The sequence below is a fragment of the Pseudonaja textilis genome, chromosome 1 (genome assembly GCF_049901715.1).
Source record: "Pseudonaja textilis isolate UNSWEBS1 chromosome 1, rPseTex1.2, whole genome shotgun sequence".
NCBI lineage: Eukaryota > Metazoa > Chordata > Lepidosauria > Squamata > Elapidae > Pseudonaja > Pseudonaja textilis.
Window position 1 is genome coordinate 85,176,714 of NC_141990.1, and position 23,638 is coordinate 85,200,351.

Sequence of the window (23,638 nt, forward strand, 5' to 3'; positions counted from 1 at the left end):
TAGAATGGTGGTATTTTGAATATATATTTCTTTTTAACATAGATTATGATGCAGCTTTTAGGCCTAAGTCTATTTTTTTATTTTGCTCATAGCGATGGGGAAATCTTGTCATAATTGGTAGATACTGGAGAGATATCCAGGATTCTTGATAGTTGTTGGCCCTACAATACAATTATAACTACTCACAAAACCAGTTGTATCCCATCTATTAGCATGGCCAGAATGGGAGAGAATTTGCAAAAGCTTTATTGGGCATTATAATTTCCATTCTACTGCCATGCTGGGAGCCATGATTGCTCCAAACAAATGCGTCTCTTTTCTGGGCATCTGTTCCTTTGGATTACATTTGCAGTTAAGACTTAATTGATGTTACTTGAGCTAACGAGTTACCATAATTAGATTCAATGAAACACTTCTTTGCTTTCTATCTAATACTAGTGAATGTTATTAGCATCACTAGCATGTCCTGTCACACTTATACCTTTCACTTTTACTTATTTCAACTGTTATGATCCTAGAGCAGGGGTGGGCAAACTTTTTGGCTCGGGGGCCTCATTGACTTTTAAAATTTGACAGACGGGCCGCCACTTGGTGTCGAAATGCCTGTCATTACAAGTCAAAATCAAATGAATGCAATCATTCAATCATTCACATCAAACCTTAATTCTGTACCAGTCTTCGGCGGGCCGGATTAAAAAGACCAAAGGGCCGGATGTGGCCCCCGGGCCGTAGTTTGCCCACCCCTGTCCTAGAGGAAAACTGATTTAATATTCAAACTGTAGATTTACTATCAAGCCCATGAATCGAGAAATTAAGATACTTAAAAATAAATTTCACTTCTTTATTGATTTAAATAATTCATTTGAGGGGTTAATTTTAAAATGCAGATAAAGTTTCACACTGTTTATATGTCCTACCAATATATAAACATTTTTTTTAAAATGCATACCACTCAGATCCTCTTCCCGTAACACTTACTCAGAAGATGATGCAGCCAATACATTATCAGAACTAGTTAAAATATTAGAAAATATCGTGATCACAGTAGAACCCAAGGATTCATTGATTTCTTCATCATTCACAATTTTTTTTAATTTCTGGATCACATCATTAACTTTGTCTGAAGTCAACTGCTGCCCTTCTCCCGTAAGATTCAGTAGCTGGTTGGCTATGTCAGCAGCATTTTCTGAAAGCACATGAAGAAAGCAATATATGGCAATTAGTCCCAGAAAAAGTTCCTTTTTTCCAATTATAGCTAATCTGTCAAGGATCAGGGTGTGTATGTACTTAGTGCATATTTTGTGTACTGCTGTATTAGAGCTTCCAGATGGTAAAATAGGAGATGGCTTTGGACAGTAGGCTAATGTACTCTGCTTTTTTGCTCACTGTTGTTTGGCTGTTTCAGACTCTGTTGTGTCTGATTGTTTCTTTCATTCTCTGGAGTCCCAAAGGTGCTTTTTCAAGAGACAACTGGACTTTGAAAGTCCAGTTGCCTCTTGAAAAAGTACCTTTGGGACAACCATGACCTGGATGTCTGAGAATCTCCATATACATTTCATTCTCTGGATTTTGGAATTCATTTGTTCTGCCTATCAGCTGTAAAGCTAGTACGATTTTGGCATTGGTTTTTGTATTGTGTTATACAGTTCTGTCCATTGCTTATGGAACTGCTGCCTGATGCACATGGCTGGGGACAGAGATTAGCTTATTGACATTAATATGCTGAATGAATGCCTGAAATCTAAAGATGCTCTTTAAAGATGACAGGCGAGAGAGGAAACAGGCTGTTCTGATTTGTTAGCTGCTTCATTTGTATCAATAAATGATATTCTTTATCTTTAAAGCAATTTTTCTGCATGATCTTCTAGTCCTAGTCAGCAGGAGTGCTACCCAAATTACTCATGTGGTGCTAGGGTGAGCAGATTTTGGCCATGTTCCCATAGCAAATGCTAAAAATGTTCTGGTTTTTCTTCAGTAGGAATAAAAGAAAAGCCTCAACCTGATAAAATATTCTGGGTAGAATTTAAATATTTATGCTATAAAAAAGGCACCATGCTGCTGTTGCTTTATATATCTAAAATAAACATGGATTGTGCTTTAGAGTCTAACAAAACTGCATCGTTCTTCAGTAGAGAATTAAAGAGTTTTATAACAGAGACTAACAGTTAGAAAACTTTTCTTGGCAATGCCCAGATGTATTTGAAACTTGGAAAAGAAATATGTCAAATTTATCTAGATGAAGCAGATACACAAATCCTTACCTGTACAGTTTCTAAGATCAGGAGTATCCCAATGAGATGTGTAATTATTCATGCTTAGAAAGCTAAGTAAAGATAGAACAGAAAATTCTATTAGCAATCACTATATGGAAGTTCTTATGAAATCTCATAGTCCTGTATTGTTGTCAATCCTTTGTATCTTTTACTTCTTCATTTTTAAAAACCTATATCCGTCACTTTTTAATTATATCCATACTATACTTCATCTCAGTCTCACCACTAAGCATCTCATGATCTCTGAGCTGTTACCATGTTCGTGATGCAATCTGGGTAGGGTTGTCATAGCAGCTAATGGTGGCAGTGTCTCTTGGTCCAGTTTCTTTCCAAAAGTAATTCGTAGGCTGTTCCTCAGCCTCACATTTTTCTACAAGAGGAAATGAAAACCAAACAAACAACCATTAAAACTGTAGCTTTTTAGTAAAAGTTGTTAGACTAGTCTGAACAAAACAGGTTTAATTTTATACCAAGTTATTTTTATTTGCAAATGCTTAATGGAATGAGTATTTATGAAACAAAATGTAAATCACTGAGTACAAATGTACTTTCCAATTAGAGACAGAAATCATCTAGAATCAGGGAGAAATTAGTGTCTGTGCTTTTTTTTAATCTATACATTTTAAACTAATTTGTAATCTGACAATCGTAATAAATCAGGAATGTGTGGATCAGGACTGAAGAAAGACCAAATGATTCTAAATGTCCCTGGATCTGAATTGTGGCTTGTAATGCGGTATGCAAAGCTCACTATGTTGCTCAGTCTTATTGTCTCTAAGTAGGGCTCATGTAATGGCCCATTTCTAATCAAACTAACTCTGATCTGGCTTTGCCCGAATTCCATTACAAGTGCAAATGGCTTCAAGAAGCCTCCATTTCCCCATAATTTTGTTTCTAATGTATTATTTGTTTCTATTAGGGCTAAGTTAAAAGTGAACTTGAGGAACGAAATGTTTAACATTGGTGAACTGCATGCTTTGAAAATAATTTGGGAAAAGTGTTTTGGATCTCAGGCCAGTACATCAATCTTCTGATAGTCATTGAAGCATTAAATGTGCATGTTTTCAGTATGATTATTAATATAATGGCATTTTTCCTCACAAAGGAACCTGAAAAATGACAACTGTGAATGAATCAATGACAGAGAGGTGCTGTGCTTTAAGTTGTGTATGGTCTGAGCCACTTCTTATAGATTATTTTCACACTATGAGCAGAACTAATAAATCTATTAATTTTTATTTTTCGTATGTTGCAACTGACTTCACTACTTTAATGTCTTCTGTTTATTTGGTCAATGTAGAATAGTTAATTTCTTAAAGTATAGTACAGTATATAAAACTATAAACTGAAACAGTATTTTAAAAATACAGTTATTGGTTAAAACGTAGTTTGTATGCAATAATGATCACAATAATAATATTTGCAAAGTACAGAAAATGAGAATACAACAAAAACAAAAATTCTTCCTTACCAATTGAATGAACATTCACGTTACGGAGTTCCAAGTTTTCTGTGATATTACTGTTTTCGAGTTTCTGTCTAATCATTTGTTCTTCTAAACTTACATTGTTGGTAGAATTGTAAGCTAAAAGAGCACGGACTTCAAAACTGCAAAAGAATTGCTGAATTAGAATATAGTAATAACAGTAAGGCATTTAAATATGATCACTGTCATTTAATATAATACACAAAAATGATAAATCAATCCTATTAATGGACTCAACAATTCATCAATTTACAAATGCCATATTGGAACATCCTGTTCTATTCTTATATTTTTCCTACAGTATCACAACTAATAATAAAAAGTCTTTCTAAAAGAAGTAAACTAATATAAAACAAAAGTTGTGCCCAAAATCATTTAAAGGTAAATTAAGTTATAAAGAGTAACATAAATATACAGTTTAGCCGCAACTCAGATAACATTAAGTGTGTCTTGATATTATGTATTTCTTTTATCCCTTTTCCCAGGGGTAAGGGGAATACATGGGGATCACAAAGAAGAATTGAAATTTTCACTTTGTCCTACTTAATCTAACTAGGATCAATGTAACAACTAATATCAATTAGGAAGCCAAAACCTAGTTTGCTTGTTTTAGTGTGTTTTAGTGATCAGATAAATCAGTCAGTACCAAAGCACATAAAAGTGGTATTTAATTTTGCACCATAAAACAAAACTACTGATTTTATTGCACAGAAATACTAGCTCTTCCTGTTATTCTATTTAGTATTATACTTTTAAAAAATGCAGTTTTAGGAAATAGTTCTGTAGAACACTGTTAAATGAAACAGATGGTTTTGTTTGATTGGATTTGCTGTTATTTTGTTATAGGAATGGTCATTCCTTGTAGTAAAGAGTATGCAGCAAGCGCATATTTATTGAGCTGGTAAACAACATCAACGGCAAAAATGCTATTTGCAAAATAAAATGGGGAGTTCACATACACAAAAAGGGAACCCTTTTGTAATACATGTCTTACCCATCTGACCTAGACTTGGTCATATGGCTACACCTAGGATATGAACGATCTTTCGGGGAAAAACAGCAGCAGCAGCAGGAACAGAAATGTGTGGCTTTACTGTGACGTCAAAAATGACATGGCATCAGTTATATAGATGGCAAATATAGAGATTTTTTAAAAAAGAATTCAGTACAAATGATGATGATTTAAAAAAAATATTTTCTCTGCTTTCCAATAGATGTAATTTAATTGGGAAACAGGACTATTGAGATGGAAAAATTAGATATGCTGTTACAGTAACAACTAAGAAAACATTGCATTTATTCAAAAGCTAATAATATATTAACAATGTGTTGTCACTTCTTTGTTGTCCAGAGATCTTTTTATGCTGCTCCAGGTGCAAAAGCAACATGTGGTTCAGGAACTGGCAAACATGTATCTGTCACCAGTGTATGATTAATGCAATCTGAACATTAAGAGCTTTTTATAACTTTGATATAAATTACTAAGTGATGTAAGATGAACAAACCACTTGTCAAGCCATTCCAGAGTTTAATATTCTATGAGAACTCTTCCATAACTCTAGTTTAAGTAGTTCAGTTGTCAGCCGGATATCTCCAACATGGGTTTTCCCTTTGATGCATGCTTGCTATCAGCTGCCATAGTAACGGGGAGGGGACACATGGCATTGGGGTTTGTGAAGTGAGCTGGTGTGATGAAGGCCCATGTGAACTAAAAGGGAGGTTTGCTCTCAAGAATTACTGCGCTGCTGAATAGAGTTGTTTACACCCAGTCAAGGCCAAACTTCCTAGAACTCCAGAGGGACGAAAGCACCTGAAGGTGCTCCACATGACACTATGCAGGACATGGACTGGACATTCAGCCTGGGTCCCTGGGGGGGGAGGATTTGGGGAATCTGTCAATATGTAACTTTCACGCCTTTTGGATCAGATCTTGCTGTCCTTTCGCCGCTATCATTTCAAACTCAGTAAAAGTACCTCTTCTCTTCCTCAATGGAGTCAGGGGTTTTCTTTCTTGGGTTTTGAATGGAGGCAGGCCTTTTCAGTCTTTGAGAAAACAAACAATACTAAAACTCACAAATGAAGGCAAATATAGATGTCCCAGGGTAATGTTGTAAGACTTGATATTGGAATACTAAAACTGTTTCCAATGGGATAGAAGTTGGATTTTGCAGCGAAAAATGAAGTTTAGTGGAACATTCATATTATTGTAGTTATTTATTAACATTCCCCTGTGATGCTATATGATGCCAATACCTACAGGTAGTTCTCATGGCCATTCATTTAGAGACTACTGTTACAAAACGTGACTTATGTTTTTCACACTTAGTACTGCAGTATGCCCATGATCACATGATCCAAATTCAGACGCTTGGCAACTGGCATGTATTTATGATGGTTACAGTGTCCTGGGATCATGTGATCACCTTCTGAGATCCTCTGACAAGCAAAGTCAATGAAGAAGCCAGATTCCCTTAACAACCACGTTACAAACATAACAATTACAATGATTCAACTGCGGCAAGAAAGGTCATAAAATGGAGCAAAACTCTCTTAACAACTGTCTTTCTTAGCAACAGAAATTTTGGGCACAATTGTGGTCATAAATCAAGGACTACCTCTATGTATAACAGACTTCAGGAAGTATATAGTAGGTCCCTTATAAAATGCATTCAACTAACATCTTTCTTCAATGGAACTTCTGGATGCTTCCTAAACTTCCTTTTTATCTTTCCCTGCAAATGAGTCTTCAGAGAAGGAATTATGACATTGGTTCTTTAAACTGATAACTAAAGAATAACTTGAAAGTACATGTTGGGAAATATATCTCATGTTATAACCATGCAAAATTATTTGACAAACATAAATCCAATTAGCATTTGATAAATAGAACAAAGTTACTTGAGTTATTTCAGAGCTTTTCAAGAATTTCTTACAAATTTACCTTTGATCAATGCTTCTCTTTCCTCTTGCTGCATTTTTTGTTGAACTCGGTTCAACACTATAAAAACAAAAGATGTATTTTTTATTTTTTATTTAGAAAAGTGCCTTCTGCAGAAGATAGTATATTTCCCTTCCATCCTGTCAAGGACCTACCTTACATGAACCACACATACGTTATAATTCCAGCTCCCCATGGTCTGGATTAACTAGAAAACAGAAAAACAATGCAAAGGTTAAAATGCATAAAATTGTTGAAACTGTTAATTTTTGCATTACATTCAGTTTACATGAATTTATTTTCATAGAATCTGAGTTTATTTTCATATAATCATCATCATGATAATTACCAGCACAAAAATCATGCTGTGCCCTTTTACAGCAAGCCAAAGAAATTACAGAGGATCTTCGGCAGGGAACATAGCTAAGATCAACAACTTTCACCATATACAGTACTTCTGCCCTTGCTTTTACTACACTGATAAAGCACTTTATACATTACCTTTTGTTCTTCATCATATTTTCTTGTGAGTTAATTGTAGAAAAAAGTAGGTAAAGCACAGAACAACAGGCTACGGAAATCAAATTTAAGAGCAGAAAATCAAGAATTCTGAAAGGCATGGTGATATTTCTTAGTGATAATGTTCTCTTCCTGACCTATACTTTCACTACCAATATAAAGCACTAATAGGAGACTATTAATCATCAATTGATACATGAAGTAGGTTTAGATAAAATGCTTTGTTATTAATCCTTAAAAGTAGTGAGAGAAATCTAAATACAAGAAGAAAATCTGCATGCAGAAGTCTTAGCTGGGGCTCTTACTCAAACAATATCTCAATGGCACTGCTGGCAAATTGATAACCTTATAGCTTATATGACATATAACCTCGAGGGGAGATGAGTGAAAAATAAATTTAATAAATAAATAAATGACTTTTGAACATTACCAATCCAGCTTCCATTTGTCCTTAAGAACTGGTAACCCTTTAAAAACATTTTTAACAGTGAAATAAATAATAATTCTATCACTGCCATCACCAACAAAAAGGTCGTGATTATACAGTGATAGTAAACCTACATAAACTGTGGTGAAAAAGTAAATTAGAAGTGACAAAAGGCAAAACCAGTCTGGTGTAATGGTTAAGGTACCAAGCTAGAAAATTTCTTATCAAAACGGAAATTGATCTATATAGGACATTGATTTGAACCCAATGTGAACTTTATAGCTGGATAAAACTAGTTTGTATGAGTTAAAGATTTTTTTTACTCCAGTGCCTGGGTAAAAAGCCAGGTCTTGATGGCCTTCTGAAAAGCTAAAAGGATGGGGGCCTACTAAATCTCTATGGATTTTGAAAGTTAAGAATAAAAAGCAGTATTTCAGATAAACAGTATATACATCTGAACAAATAGTCTAGAAATTACCAGCTCTAAATCATGTTTTTTAAAAATTAATCTTTAAAATTTTAAAGATCATACTTTTAAATTAATATTTTAAAATGTATTTAAGTACATTTTTTTCAAAAGCACACTTAAAATTTATATACAATGGTTTGAAAAATAGTCTAACTTACCCATTCTCTAATTACATTCTGAATGTTTGGCTCTGCATCTTCTTTGATTTTGTAGACAGTAAAGTCAATTCTGTAGTATAATCTACCTAGGCATTACAAAAACAATTTAAATGTCAGAATTATAACTCTTAAATATATAAAATTCTCACCAAGACCTATCACCAAACCAGTGGTAAAGCCACAACACTGATCATGCTTTTAAAACTTAATTTTTAGTATGGGATAAAATTTTCAGAAAAACTACATCATTATGGAGGTATTAAATTTTATAAAAAACCCAGCACATTTGGGGTTTTCTTTATCAAACACCTTTAAAACTCTTTTTACAAATGTGATATTTCTTACTGTAATAGATTAGGGCTGTAGAATATTTTTCTCCCCAAACATATAGCTTAAGAGTTTATTAAACTATGTAAGAAACCCCTTCTCAACTGGAAGAGATAATTGTTGTGTATTGAACCAGAAGGACCACCCCCACCTTCAATTATCCTATAAAATAAACAATTTGCTAGCTGACTGATACACAATTGTGAGCTCTGTACATATCAAATATAGCACACACAAAGGATGAAATATGTTGTGGTCCGCCGGCAGCCTGTGGAACTGGTAGCAGAGTCAGACAGTGGGGAGGAACGTGGGCCAGTTCTGGAGTCTGGGGAGGGCTCGGATGAGGGATCTGCATCTGACACAGAAATGTGGGGAGGGCCATCTGAGAGTTATGTGTTGATTCTGGAGCCTCCAGAATCTGATGTCAGCGAGGCAGAGGAATAGGGGGAGCCTGTTCCCAGTGTGCACTTGTGCAGAGCTGCCAGAAGGCAAGAACAGTTAAGACAAAAGGGGAACTCGGGAGTAAGCCTTGGGGATGATTGGCCCCTCCCATAAGACATAAAAGAGGAGCAAAGTGACATGAGCCTTTGCAGGAAGCAACTTTGTTTGTTCTGGTCGGTTTAAAATCTGAAGTTCTGTGTTGACTTTGTGCTCCGTTTGGCCTTGTACAGCTAATTGGCAATTTAGTTGTTGGCAGCATTTCAAGGGAGATAAAGGTGAGTGCTTATCAGCCTTATCCTGAAAGACTGTGGCAAACTTCTATACAATGCCTTAAATATGTTTGAACCAATTTTCTATGAACACAATATCTCTTTTACAATATATCTTTCTAGAAATGAATTATTCATGTGCTTTGTGAAAAATACCATTTATTTTATATCACACTGAATGGGAAAACTCTACTCTCTAAATAGCAGAGCAAATTCAAATCTACTGCTTCTGAATAATGATTTCTGAAACATGTTTCTTGAGGTTAGTATGAAGAACTATGCTTTACTCTCAGGAGACTATCAATTGACAATATTAAAAGAATTCAAAACACACTTTCCACTGAAGGTTCCACTCATATTATTTTTTAAGATCACTGTTTCAAAATATTTAGATTACAGTAATTTAAGTAAAATAAAAATCAAGCAAAACTGTTTTTTTATTTAAATATATTTAAACATTATTAGACAGTGATTTCTCCTGTTCATTTTGTTGGATATTGTTTTTTTAATCAGTTTAAAAAACAACACTTCTGTAGATTCAATGTATTTTTTCTTTATGCACAGCAAGACATATAATAGAGAAAGACAGAGATTCCATGTTTTGGTTCAGAAGCAAGGATTTAGCATCTCAGTGGAAAGAAGTGGAAGAAGGCATATGGAGAAGATAATTTGATATGATTTCTCTCTCATATTTTCTGATCAAACTGTAATTATTTGTCTTCATTAGATTTTTACAAAACAATCTCCACTGAATAGGAGAAACAGTTAATTTGATTGTCACAATAGTCTCCTCAAAGATATTGAATTAGTAAACAGAATGGTAGTGATTAGAATCGTATGCTAAAGTTCTACACTTTGATCACTGATCATTTTAATATGGTATAAATGCATTTTTGATAAATTTCTATTGCTGTAATGTTTCTATTGCTAAGCATGAAGTCTAATTTAGCACCAGTAATTCTAAATTCTATTTATACGTCTAACAGAAAAGACATTTTTCATTCTACATCTAGCTTCACGTTTTGACCTACTGTATTTGACCTCAGCTCCACATGGGCAGTCCCAATCCATGAAGGAATTACATAAAAAATAAGTCGAAAGGTATTTGCTGGTAGGAGTCAATGTTGTTTTGAACACAATACTTTGATTGGCGTCTGGTGCTGTATTGGTCAGAGCAGTTTCATGAACTGATATATCCACTGCGTTTTGAATGTCTGAGTTGTGATTATGGAATATCATTCCACTGTTTGATACATTTTCATCAAAATACTTAATAGATTCATTCAACAAGGAAGACTGAGCCATCATATCAGTGACTACTGAAATTGTGGCTTGTTCCAAAAGGGAAGAATGGTTTACTAGTTTTTCATATTTCAAATCTTCAAAAGAGGAACCAATTGTCTGGTCATAAAAATCAGTTAGACTAACATTACTTGGATTCAAAGATGTCAATCCTTTCTTAATGGGATCATCAATAGATTTGCTAGAACTGTGATGCACTTTCCAAACAACTGTTTCTTGTTTTGGAACAGTAACTTTTATTTTCGTATCAATATTTTTGTGATCCGTATCACCAAACTCTTCTGCGTGACCAGGTTGAAGAAATAGTATGTCTTTGCTTTCTAAATTGTTTGGATCATTATGTTCATTTTCAGAAAGGTGTGTTTTATCGAGGGTGCTTGTTTCCTGAACTGGCTTTTCATTCCACAAATATTCTGAATCGAGAAAATGTTGATCAAGGTTATTTAGAGGATTCTGTGAAATTGAAGCATCTGAAATCATTAAAGCTGCTGAATTTTTGTCAAACTGTGCAATTATTCCATGACTATTGGTAGGCAGTATTTCTGAAGGCAATGTCCTTATAAACAAATCAGATATTTGTGCATGTTGTTTTTCAAAAAAAACATTATTCATATGTGAATGTGCTGCATTTTTCATATAATCAGAAGCACTTGTAAGCTGACTAATCTGTAAGTCTGTATATACATTTTGTGTCAGTTCCTTAAAATGTACTGGACTTGGGGATAAAACTTTGCAGGTATCTTTTACACAGGAAGATTCAAAAAATGGTGTAGCTGATGTTTCAGCAGATTGAACAAAAGTTATTAGCTGATCATCTGGGATTTTCTCTGTAGTCTGTTGCATGGCTAAATTGGCAGTAATTTTTAAATCATTAGTAAACCTTCCTTGTAATATATCATAAGTTCTAATCTGTAAATGCAAGGAAGGCTGAATCAAAGGTGTTATCTGGGAAGTTAAGGGAACATGAACAGCTGAAATATCATTTATGGATCCATTTTTGCTAAGAAGAGGGACTGATTTTGTTGCTGTTCTTTCAATAACATCTGAAATCCTTGATGAGTCCATTGCAAAAACTGAACTGAAATTATCTTCTGATGTATTAGGAAAAATGTATAGCTTTGAAACATTATGGCCTACTAGTCTATTATAAGGAATTGTTTGCATGGTGATATCATCTATTTGTGTAGGAGACATGAAAAAAGACATTGTCTCTGTTAGGGAAGAATATGATTGATTATACGAGGACAACCATCTTCCAGTAGATTCTAGAGGATCATTAACCATAGTCCAAAAGGAAGTATTTATGTATTGTGTTGGAAGACTTACATCATTAATTGTGAGAAAAGAAATGTCATTATATGGACTGCTAGATGTATTATTTTCTACATATCCTGCTCCAGAAATCACTTTTGAGTTTGACTTGAAATCTTCCAATAGAAATGAAAACGAAGATACATCATTATTGTAAGAAATTAACTTATCCAGAAGCTCAAATTCATCTTCTAGAGATGAACCTTCCTGTTCTTCTAAATTATCTAATTGCTCAGTGAGAGGATTAAGTGCAAAAAAGTCACTTTTGAAAAAAGCTCTATTGTATGTTTCTTGATAGAAAGGCGAAACAGAAACAGTTTGCTGAATTTCAGAATTTCTGCCTCTTGCTTTTGGTAAACTTGATGATAAATGTAATTCTTTACTATATTCCACTGACATGAAGACTTCTGTTGGATGGATTCTGGGCATAACATCTGGAAACCAGGCCTTCATGTTTTGTAATGAACCAGAAGGATTTGCACTGTGTTTAAACAGTTGTTTTATAAAATGTACTGAATTATAATCTCTTATGTGATTCAATGTTGTAGTCTGTAAGTAATCTACAATATAAAAGCTATTCCTAAGAGAATCCTCTTGTAGAAATCTATTTGTGGGCTGCAGGTAGATACTTTCAAGTAATTTGTTTAATAAGCCAAGCATTGTTTCTTTAACTAATTCTTCAGGGTATATATAGTATTGATGAATAAGAGAAGAAAGGTTTTCTTCTGGAAGTCTGGAAATAAAATACTCATAAGTTGCATTTTCCTTCCATGCATTTAAAGGCTGCAAGAAATTGTTAGCATAATTATACACAGAAGAAAATGTATAGCTAATAGAAGATAGCATCCACTGAGGCTCTTCTGTAAGTTCAAAAAAACCGTTTTTGTTCACCAGTGAAGGAAACAGTACATTTGATCTAGAATCTTCTATCTCATCACTTCCACTCTGTTGAATATGAAATCCTAAATTCCTGATGTGATCAAGTGGGAGAGTTGGTGTTTTCTGTGAAATACTACTCTCACTTAGCACGCTTTCAGAATGTCCTGAGATGTTACTAAAGTATGTCACCTCGATGGAAGAATTATAATTTATGTTTACTTGTTCTGTGAAAGGGCCCAAGCTATTAATTTGCATTTCTGTAGAAGCAGATGGTATCACTTCAGGAGTTATTGTGATGAAGTAACTGGGTGCACTTTTTCTCTCAGTTATTGTAAATTTACTGGTGTGTAAAGGCCTCTGTTTTACAGGCCAAACTATTGGGGTTGATATAATTCCTATGTTTTTGATGCCTCTTATCTTAGAATCTTCTTGCCACTGTTGAATTGGTTGAGAAGAGTCAGCTGAATTTCTCTTGACTCTGAAGACCATTGTAGCAGGATTTTTCATTTCCTGCAGGACTGTATACAGCAAGTCATTCAATTAATAAATGAAAAACATTACTTAAGGAAATTACTTTGACATCAAATACAGCTCAAAGACTGATTTTGAAGAAATCATTTATTTCAGCAGGAACTGAAACACTATAGCAGCACTATATAGACTGAGTTCTGGTATGCAAAGTTTAAACAAGAAATTTAGGCAATTTATTCTTAAATTGTTAATTATACTAGACTGCTTCCACCGATTTACATTTTTCAAAATGTATACAGGAGACAGAAATATGTACTTCAGTCCTGTTCTTTGTCTGATCAAACTTTTATTATATTCATTATTACAGATTGTGCAGGAACACAGAATTCTCTTTGAATGAGCTCCTGTTCATAAATTTTATTACATTATCTAGCACCTGTAAAGTATTTTTATTTTTATACACCCCAAGTTATGCTCTACCTTGGCTTACCCTTGTACCTATATAGCTGTTTATTGCTCTCTTTATAATTCTGTATCTAATTCTAATTTCATTGGCATTGAAATTGAAAATACTCAACTCCAGAATCTGACACTGTTTTAAAGCAAGAATAGGCAAGCTAAGAGACTAATCTTGGTCCTCCCTTCTCCAATCTGTATATTTCTTAAAATATATTTCTTGCTTTACCAGGGTCTCTTGAATATTGCAGGATCCTAAAAGAAATATCAATTTTCATGGTTATTTTTAGGAGAGAGGTAACAATCACTTTCAAATGGATTTGGATTGTTCTTAATGATGTTACTTAAATTATTGACCCTGACAGAAGTATGTGAATAATTTTATATAGCCCCAAGGGTGCTCTGGATAACTACTCCTACAGAGAACTACATTAAGATTGCTTTTGCAAAATTGTTAGCATTTGAAGAAGTCTTTTAGAAAATCTTCCTTCCGCACAGGAAATCTTGCTTATCCAAAATTGTTATTTGACACAAACCTCTTTAAGCAGTGTTCGCTGAAACAAAATCTGACACTCATATATAATGTAAGTATGCTCAAAAGATAAAAATGATGTAACATAATCAAAGAAAATATAACATTAAATTTCTTACCATCCATTATTTTATCGGTTCTGTTAGTATCAGGCATGTTAGTGGTAACAGTGGGTGATGGAGTGGTTGAACTTACAGTAGCTGGTAACAAAGATGAAAAAGAATTGAACTTATATGGAATATGAATGTTAATAAGGTCAGGCAAAATAGGAATACATGAAAAACAAACAGAGGAAATGACTTTTAAACGACTGGATCCATGTACAACATAAATCACACATATATACTCATTAGACTCATTTCAAATTCCAATCTGCTATATGTTTTTAAACAAGTCTCATTTGTTCACTTGAATTTGACAAAACAATGCCCCACAAACAATTTAACAATAGTGTATGGGTGAATTCATGCTTAAAACTTCTCACTTTTAAAAATCAAATCAGGAACTGATGAATGACATAAATTATTATACACTATTTCTTAGTGACCAATGTAGACAAATGTGTTATAAAACAAGCTGCTTCTTGCAATGGCTGCAACAAAGATACTAATGCAGATGTTGACAAATAATGCTGTTAGCTGTAATTGAGATGAATTGAACGAATATGGATGTGAAATTTTGCTAAAACATACGTTGCATTCTTTTAAAAAAATGATAGTAACATGAATTTATCTTCAGTTTTGTTACAGTATATTAACAAACACTATCTTTCATTAGTTAATAAAGCAGATATTTAAATCCTTAACATATTGTTTGCAAGTGAGCCACCGACTTGTAAATTTAATATCAAACCTGTCAGCTGAACAATACTATTTGTTTGAAATGAAGTACAGCATAGTCCACCTGTGAGCATAAAAATTCAAAATAATATTCTCTTAATGAGAAAAAGGAGCTTTTATAAATAGCATAACATTTGCTCTGCATCTATCTGCCAACTGTGTCAGCTTCTAATTAATACCTGCATAATGACCACAACAAGATTACATTTTCAAGTTGCCTCAATTTCAGAAGTCTTTTGTATTGGCAATCAGAGAGTACCACTCATGATTGGGAATATTCAAAAACAGATGCATGCTCATCTTTTAAGAACATCAACCAATTGAGACATTCTATTTAAAAAAAATAAGTCAGTATATATTTTGTCAATATATATTTTGTTAGAAAAAATGCATTGACAACAGCTCAGTCAAAAACATCTGCTGTAATATTTGTTTAGTAACTATTCCTATTAACAGTGTGAACTATAGAACTACATGAAATCAAACATTTTTTTCCTGCAAGCTCAGAATGAAACATACCTTATTTAAATAGAACAAAGCTTCAAATTTTAGAAAAAATGATGGGAATTTCAAATCACTTATTGCACACTTGCATTCACCTAGGGTCATGATAGTAGATAGGACTATAGTCTATCCTGAATGACATCTATTTTTTGATTATTAATGAGACAAATTTTGAGACTTTCTCTGTAGAATGATCAGAATTATTGATGTTGCAATATCTTCAACTATGCAACATAGTATTAACTATGTAGCATAATATTAAAAGAACTGCAGAATAAGAGATAATATTTATAGATTGAACTGAATTTGAAACAAACTTATAACAAGAAACTGTCAAATTTCAATTTCAGATGAAACTATTAAGCAGATTCTAATTGATATTAACATTTCACAAACTCAGCAACTTGGAAATTCAAATGCCAAAACTAAATAGTTTATTAGGAATTTTGAAATCATAGTCTCTGTCTAATCTATACTGATTGACTCCCAGAATTCTGAACGATTTCTGCTAAAATATATTATAAATATATTAGAAAATCCTGTTATTCGGTTGCTTTATGAATTGAAAAATTGTTGGGTGTACTTCATCTATCCCATTTCTTTCACAAATCCATGTTCACAATTTCTTTCTACCTCCTAAATCTCATGCTTATATTTTTTTCGGTGCTAGATTAGGACAACAGAAAGTTGTTAATCTTCAAAAGATTTCAGACTCCCATCACACAAAGACAGGACCATACAACACAGCACAAGTACAGCAGGATATAGCTACCCAGTTAATAAAAACTGAACTATAGCCTTGCAACGACTACTTGACTATATTCCATATCTGACACAACTGCACATAACAATATCCTGTCAGCATTTTCTTCACCCAATTTGCAATGTAGTAAAGCCTTCATGATTAAGTCAAAAACAGAAATGTGAAAGAAATATACATATGCCTGTCCCAGAGGAACCAACTTTCCATTCAGAATAAAATTCTTCACCGGTCATTTCAGATAATATAGCTCAAACCATCTTCCAACTGAAATAATTTAGTACATTATTTCATATCTCTCTCCCTCCCACCCCTCTCTCTCTCTCTCTCTCTCTCTCTCTCTCTCTCTCTCTCTCTCTCTCTGTCTCTCTCTCTCTCACATACACACATTAAATGACTAAATCTAATAACTGTTTTCTGAATGCCTACTGTACTAAGGCATTCAACAAGTATAAACACGGTTTTACAGCTATGTGACTTATCTTACAAATAATGTCATTATGAATCAGAAAATTAATGAAATCTTCATGCTATATTATCTTTTCACTGCAAAATATTAAAGGAGATAAGCAATGATGTAGAATTAATGGTAAAGATAAATGGACAAACTGTAATTTATATCTGGAACTATCTGCCCCACAGATGTTCAACTAACAGTCATGACAATTTATTTCTTTTTTAATATTAAGAACTAAAATTACCCAAAGTATTAAGAACATTCATAAAGAAAAAGAGAGAAAAGGAGAAATAAAGAAAAAAACTAAATGTATAAAAAGAAAGTAAGTACTAGAGAAAAGGAAAAAAAGATATAAGACTTTGTTGTAATGTCTAAGTTTGATTTTTATGAGCAGCATAATATAAGAAAGCAAAGGGGAAAAAAGATCAAAATCAAAAAATGCTTTCCTAACTGCTTGGCCTATAGAGGAACAATACGAGTTTTCTTTTGCTTCTCAAAAAATAAAATAAAATCCTCCCACAGAAACTCTATGTATAATTTTGACACTACAGAGAGTAAAACATGAATCAAGAACATGAATCAAGATAAATCACCACAAGTCGTACTAACTAACTAGTACCTGTATAACCAAACTAACACTGCATTAAGTCTTAAGGAGAATGCTGAGATCCATTAGCTTGCTCAAACCCTTGTTGTGTCAAAATAACAAGTACGCTTCTGAAATATACTATAGCAACAAAGTAAATGAAGGAAAAAAATACATTAGAGCCTGGAAGTGTTGATTATCTACAAAATTTAAAATATGTAATAGAAAACATAGAGTTATTTTTCTTTTCCTTCCACATTTGGTTTGTCCATTTCTCTCTCAGCTATCATATTCCTCCTCTGTATATTTTCCATTTAAATCTTAAAGCCTGATAAAGAAAAGGTAGCAATAAATTCTGACTCATCAGACTAGTGTTAGTTTCTTACCTCGGCAAAGGCTTCCTGTAGTGGTACAGCTAGTTGGTTCAACTGTTGGCAAGGGGACGAGATATGAGCCTTTAAAAAAAAAGGAGAGACAAACAAGATTTGCCTTTTAATGAGCAACTCAGCGAGATAGCTAAATAAACTGCTTTAGTAAATACAAAGTAAAAGCAAAAAGTGTAAACAGATCACTAAATAAATATGCTGAATATAACAGGAGATACTATAGTGTCTTTTGTTAACTCGGTAAAGGTTGAGGGGCTAGCTTGAAACTTTTTTAGTGTTCCATAAAATCTGATACACAAGTGTAAACACAAACGTTTCTAGCTTATCTCCCTAGTTATGATTCAGGCAAATGTAATGGCATGCTGCCTCATTCAAGGAAGACAAAATACACTAATAGTTCATTTTTCACAAAAAGACAAAAGGATAGAAGCTCCTTATGAAATTAGACACATAGCCTATGTTCTATAAGCCAATTGTGACAGAACACTATTCCAATGCCAATGTTAAATAAGATTCAGCTGTTAGACTTGTTCATTTCTGTGCATGAAATGAGTTGTGGCAGCAGAGAGGGGAACATCTTGTCTTTCACCACAGATGGCACAATTAATGGAGGTAGGCTTGGATGTTCCTCAGAATAATGGCTCCCTTTTTTGAGGATATAATTAGAAATTGAGGATTTTCAACTTTAAAGAAAACCATACTTGCTTCCTGATGCTATCTGTATGTATAAATGAAATTGTAACAGTTTTCCCCTTCATGTAAACAATAATGGTTGTGATGATATGCACAAAAGTTCTGGATCAAAAAGTAAAACGCTCATTTTATAAATGAAAAACATTCTTTTAAAGGAGAGTATTTGTAGTTGGGGTTGAAATGTGGGGCCCTTGGTGCTCTCTGAACTTGGTTGTTTTCTTGCAGGCGTTTCATTACCCAAACTAGAGTAACGTCACTGTTATACAGATGTTTGTGTAGTGTAGCATTGCTAGCAGAAGCCTATGTTATCACTTTCTTTCTGCACATTGCTTTCAAAATCATACCATAGACTGAAGGCTCCCTTTCAAATGCACTATATTGCCTATACAGTATATTGTAGGAGGTGGGCCATGTCAGTAGTACCTGTAATGTGCCTCCCAAACAACCACATCTCCATAACCTGATCTCTCCTGCCTTCTGCATTCCCCCCCTGCCTCATCCTAATACAGAGGTCTCCAAACTTGGTAACTTTAAGACTTTTGGACTTCAACTCCCAGAATTCCCCAGCCAGCTTCCACAAGTCTTAAGTTTGCCAAGTTTGGGGACCCCTGTCCTAATGTATTTAATCTCCCATAAGCCAAGATTATGCGCCTGATGAAATTAACTGCAGCCCCCCAAATGTTACACCTTAAATAAAATGGTTAGTCTCAAAAGACTGTATCACCTACTATAAACCATGAAGCATGAAATACTTGAAAGCTTTTGTGAGTGAGTTCTGTTACAAAGTAGACATCTAAAGCAATAAAGCTTTAAAGTTATATGTACTCCTTACAATTTCCTTGCCCTTCTGAAAATTTTTGAGATTTCCTGCTTGGGGGCACCTCTACAACATAAAGATACAAATTACTTACTAACAAAAGCTGAAGGAGAAAGCAAGTGCTTTTTTATTTTAACCTAATCATGTGTGAAAGAATTTTACAAAGTCCTTTTTTCTAATCCGCAAAAGAAGGATCACCCCCCTCCCCACTTTTGAAAACTTCTAGATTGAAAAGGTACCCCACTGGACGTAAACGTCTAAAATTTGGCACATGACCCCATATCTTTGGCTCAACGGGATGGCAATGTCTAGCATGACTAATCTTGAAAAACTAAGCTAGACCGGATAGAAATTGGATCACAAGTCACTTCTATTCACTGAGTTCAGGAACAAAGCTCAATTTGAAGAAGACTGTACTTATTCCTCTTAGTAGAGGTTATTCTATCTATCTGAGTCTTTTTTCAAAAAAAATTGCAATCTTTTTTGATTGCCCATTACAATCAGAGCAGAGGCACAAACTTAAACATTCTTGAACTGTGATTTTGATTTATGTCATACCTGAATTATGTGACTTCTGAAACAGAGTGTGTGATTAACTGGATCTAATCATACCTATTGGTATGTGATCAGCATATACCCTTAATAAAAATCAAGGATGTATTGAAATTAAATTAGATGGGAACAAGAATGTTTTGATCTAATTAGTTTCCCTTGCAACAGAATTTCAGGAAAGAAGTAAAATGTTCATCTTGCTATAAAAGTATCATCAGCTTCATCTTGATCCTCAGTTGGTGGATGTGTACACTGCCCTGTTGTCAGAATCTCTCCAATTTTACAATCACAACAATCATACAAGGCAGATTAAGGATCAAATATACAGCACAAAGACGTTTATTTCCTTAAAATTGTTGACTATTATTTTGCTATTTGTCTGTGGCAATCACAGGTTGCTAGAGGCAAAATGGCAGGTGGGTCAGAGCAATTGAACTTTTGTCCCTTTTCCATGTGTGCTGCATGCACATTCAAAAGGAAAGGGCTGTGCTCACACAGATGTGCTTGCCATCTTGACCTGTTTGGATATGCCTCTGCAAAATGCCAAGCTCAAAAGCATTCCTCTAATGGTGAGTGCTGCTCTGCCCTCTGAAGACTCCAATGTAATAAGCTTCACGCTTAAAATGAATAGAGAAGAACATTTTTGCATGGAGAGGTTTTTAGGATCCCTCAAATATACAGGTCAAGGCTTAGCCTTTTTATCCAGCTTGGAATTGGAGTAGGTATAATCAAGATAGGTGTGGAACAACTTTATTTTCAGTCTGATAATACCACATTTCTGCATTCTGGACTTCAGTCCACACAGCTCTATGCCAGTTTCTAGGCCAAAGCTTGAAGAAAACTGTTTAAAAAGTACACAGTACTTTATGAAATGGAGAAAGGGCGATTTTATTCTCTCTTCTGTAGGATTTTTCATAAGATGTATAGTTTGACTGCTAGCAAGACACTGATTGCTTAGAAAAATGAAGCCTTGTTTACAAACTTTGTTTCTATTTTGATAACTTATTTTTGAATGGGTAGCATAAAAATAAATGAATACATTTAGTTTAAGATCATTAATGTAAAGAGAAGCATAATATAACACTTAATGCTATATAGTTTTTGTTACTAATTGTAGCCTGTAATACAATTCAATAAACAATAAAACGTAACAATTTGACAATTGTTAAACTTACAACATTGTGCATACAGCTCATTAAAAAATCTATTAAAAAAGCCTTTGAAATCAGTTTGTGCTGTAGTGGTTAAGGGGCTGAGCTTGTCAGGACAGATTCTAATTTTAAGGGTCAGCCATGGAAACTCACTGAATGACTTTTAGCCAGTCACTGTTTCTCAGCCCAGCTACTTGATCACATTGTTATTATGGGAAAAAATAAGAGAAAGGAATATTTTGTGTAACACCTTAAGCTCCTAAACAAAACAGTGGGATATAAATTGAATAAATAAATAAACGCATTACTGAGGTCCTGAATTCACAAGTTACCTACAGAATAATACATATACTGGGGCATATGAATCTTATAGCTAAACAAGTTAAAAAAAAATGTGGAATGAGCATCTTAATTCATTTTCACTACAAACAAAGTTTCTTTCTGACCTAAATCATCTTAAATAGCTGTACCAAAGAGAAAAGCCTAAATTTAGAAAAGAAACTCACCACAACTCAAGTTGTTCTCTGCTTTTAGAAATGTTGTTGGAATACTCCAGAAATCATTTTCCCAGTCAATAATGTTACCTTTCTCATCACAGGTGAGGTTGAAAAGTGATTGGGAATTCATTGTAAAATTCCAAAGCCGGAAGTTGTACATATCTCCAGGTAAAGGGCTTGTGTCTTCTCTGTCAGAACTCAGAACCAACTTTCCATTACCAGGAATCACTTTTTCAGAAGTATCTAAACAATGGACTGTTTTATACATCCCTTTGACATTTATACCTACTATGCCTGATGAGCTATCCCATACAATGCAAAGCTCTTCAAATGTTTCTGTGAAAATGTCCTCATCTGGACCAATGTTAAGAGCATCATTTAAAAAACACTTTGAGTCTGAAATAAAAACGAAGTGCCCTTGTTTCGTTTTGCCAAAGCTGAAGAATTCCACAGAGGAATCACCATAGGAGAAAGCCTTCCATTCATAGTTATTACTGTTGTTTGCTCTTGCTTCAAAGCACAGGGTGAACTGATTAAGATCTGGGACTTGGACAGAATTTGCCAGAGACACAGAATCAGAATCTAGATATTGCGGAATGATAACCTTTTGATTCTTCAACGATACAGCAACTAGAACATAGAAAGAAAACGTTTTCAGAATCAACTACCATCAAGTTTTATTAAAAGTAATATAACACTTTTTATCAATCTATAATTAAACTCATCAGTCAGAAATATATGCTGAGATATTATTGTAGTCAATTAACATAATATGACCATTTGATTCCTACAAAATGTGAATAAATTAATTGCAGAAAATGTTTTGGATACATTACCTGTTGTACTAGACAAAGCAGTAAACCAGTAACCTGAAACGGCCCTTTCATTTCTTTATGCATTGCTCCCAGTGGGTGATTTTATACGACTACATTAAACTGAAGAAATTAATACCAGACATCTTTTTCAATCTGAGCAGAGAGTGCCCTGCCATGTTATTTCACAAATAAAAGCTCTTTGTTTACAAACTTTTGAATTTCAGTTGAATAAATCTATTCACATTTCATCACAAAACAGCTTACTAAATATACCAGCAGTCACATCTGGCTGCCATATCTTCTGTATCTATACTTGGGAATGAATCTGAGTATTTTAACTGAACTTTACTTTGCAGTAAGCATACATAAGATGGTAGCCATAATGCTGATCAATATTTAACCCTTAAAATCCTATTCATTCCTATCTTGCCAAGCATGATTCTATAGTCATTTGTAATTTATTCCATTTAATATACATTGTGTTAGTTATAAATATTAACACATTAATTAAAGGTTCCTATAGAAAATACAGCAGCATAAATATCCTTCCTCCACAAATAATATAAATTTAGCCACATCATCAAGCAGAGGAAAGTGACTCCTTTAAAATACTGGGGAGGGGAATTATGAAAGAGCACTTAATAGCAATAGCACTTAGACTTATATATCACTTCATAGTTTTTTACAGCTCTCCCTAAGCGGTTTACAGAGTCACTATAATTTCCCCAATTAACTGGGTCCTCATTTTACCAACCTCAGAAGGATGGAAGGCTGAGTTGACCTTGAGCTGGTGAGAATCGAATTGTTGGACAGCTGGCAGTCAGCAGAAGTAGTCTGCAGTACTGCATTCTCTTAATTGTGTATTATTGCTACATTTTTACTGATAAAAGGGAACGATATTCTGATTTAGCTACCATGTAAATCAACTGGTTTGCCTTAGCAACAAGAAACTATTTCCTGCCTGCTAATACTTTTTGGAAGTCTGTTTGTTTCTCAAAACAAGCAAACAAAAGAAGTGAATACTGATCCCCAAAAGAGAGTCTAGAAAAGAAAAACTGAAAAAAGCCCTTACAAACCCAGTGATGTAATAATGATAACCTGATGCAAATAATTTTAGTAGTAGCTCTAGACAGAAAGAATAAGCATTCTGTCAGTAATTTCACAAGAAACATAGTGTCAAAAATATTAACACATTTCTCTCCTGATATAAAAATGTTTAACTGCTATTGGTATTCCTTTTCAAACAATATCTATAACATTTTATGTGCCATCAAGTAATTTTTATACCTAGCTATATTTGTAAATGGCAAACATGTATTAAAA

At 33.9% G+C, this 23,638-nt stretch overlaps 2 protein-coding genes across 4 annotated transcripts in view; both read right to left on the reverse strand.

The window, feature by feature from the left end:
* The window catches only part of ADGRG6 (adhesion G protein-coupled receptor G6), a 105,079-nt gene that overhangs the window by 41,609 nt on the left and 39,832 nt on the right, over window positions 1-23,638 (reverse strand). The window contains exons 4-14 of one of the 3 annotated variants that reach the window (XM_087940088.1): window positions 21,510-22,130; window positions 17,791-17,859; window positions 14,378-14,458; window positions 8,271-8,356; window positions 6,853-6,905; window positions 6,701-6,757; window positions 5,734-5,802; window positions 3,745-3,881; window positions 2,529-2,643; window positions 2,262-2,323; window positions 979-1,186 (exon numbers count right to left, since the gene is read on the reverse strand). In XM_087940088.1, the coding sequence (XP_087796214.1) occupies window positions 979-1,186; window positions 2,262-2,323; window positions 2,529-2,643; window positions 3,745-3,881; window positions 5,734-5,802; window positions 6,701-6,757; window positions 6,853-6,905; window positions 8,271-8,356; window positions 14,378-14,458; window positions 17,791-17,859; window positions 21,510-22,130 (1,558 nt within the window). The remainder of the gene's footprint in view (window positions 1-978; window positions 1,187-2,261; window positions 2,324-2,528; window positions 2,644-3,744; window positions 3,882-5,733; window positions 5,803-6,700; window positions 6,758-6,852; window positions 6,906-8,270; window positions 8,357-14,377; window positions 14,459-17,790; window positions 17,860-21,509; window positions 22,131-23,638) is intronic. The other 2 variants (XM_026705596.2, XM_087940100.1) reach the window with 2 other exon arrangements.
* Window positions 9,805-13,899, reverse strand: LOC148127708 (uncharacterized). Its single transcript, XM_087940112.1, has one exon. It carries the CDS (start codon window positions 13,304-13,306, stop codon window positions 10,268-10,270), a length of 3,039 nt encoding a protein of 1,012 aa, XP_087796238.1. The 5' UTR covers window positions 13,307-13,899; the 3' UTR covers window positions 9,805-10,267.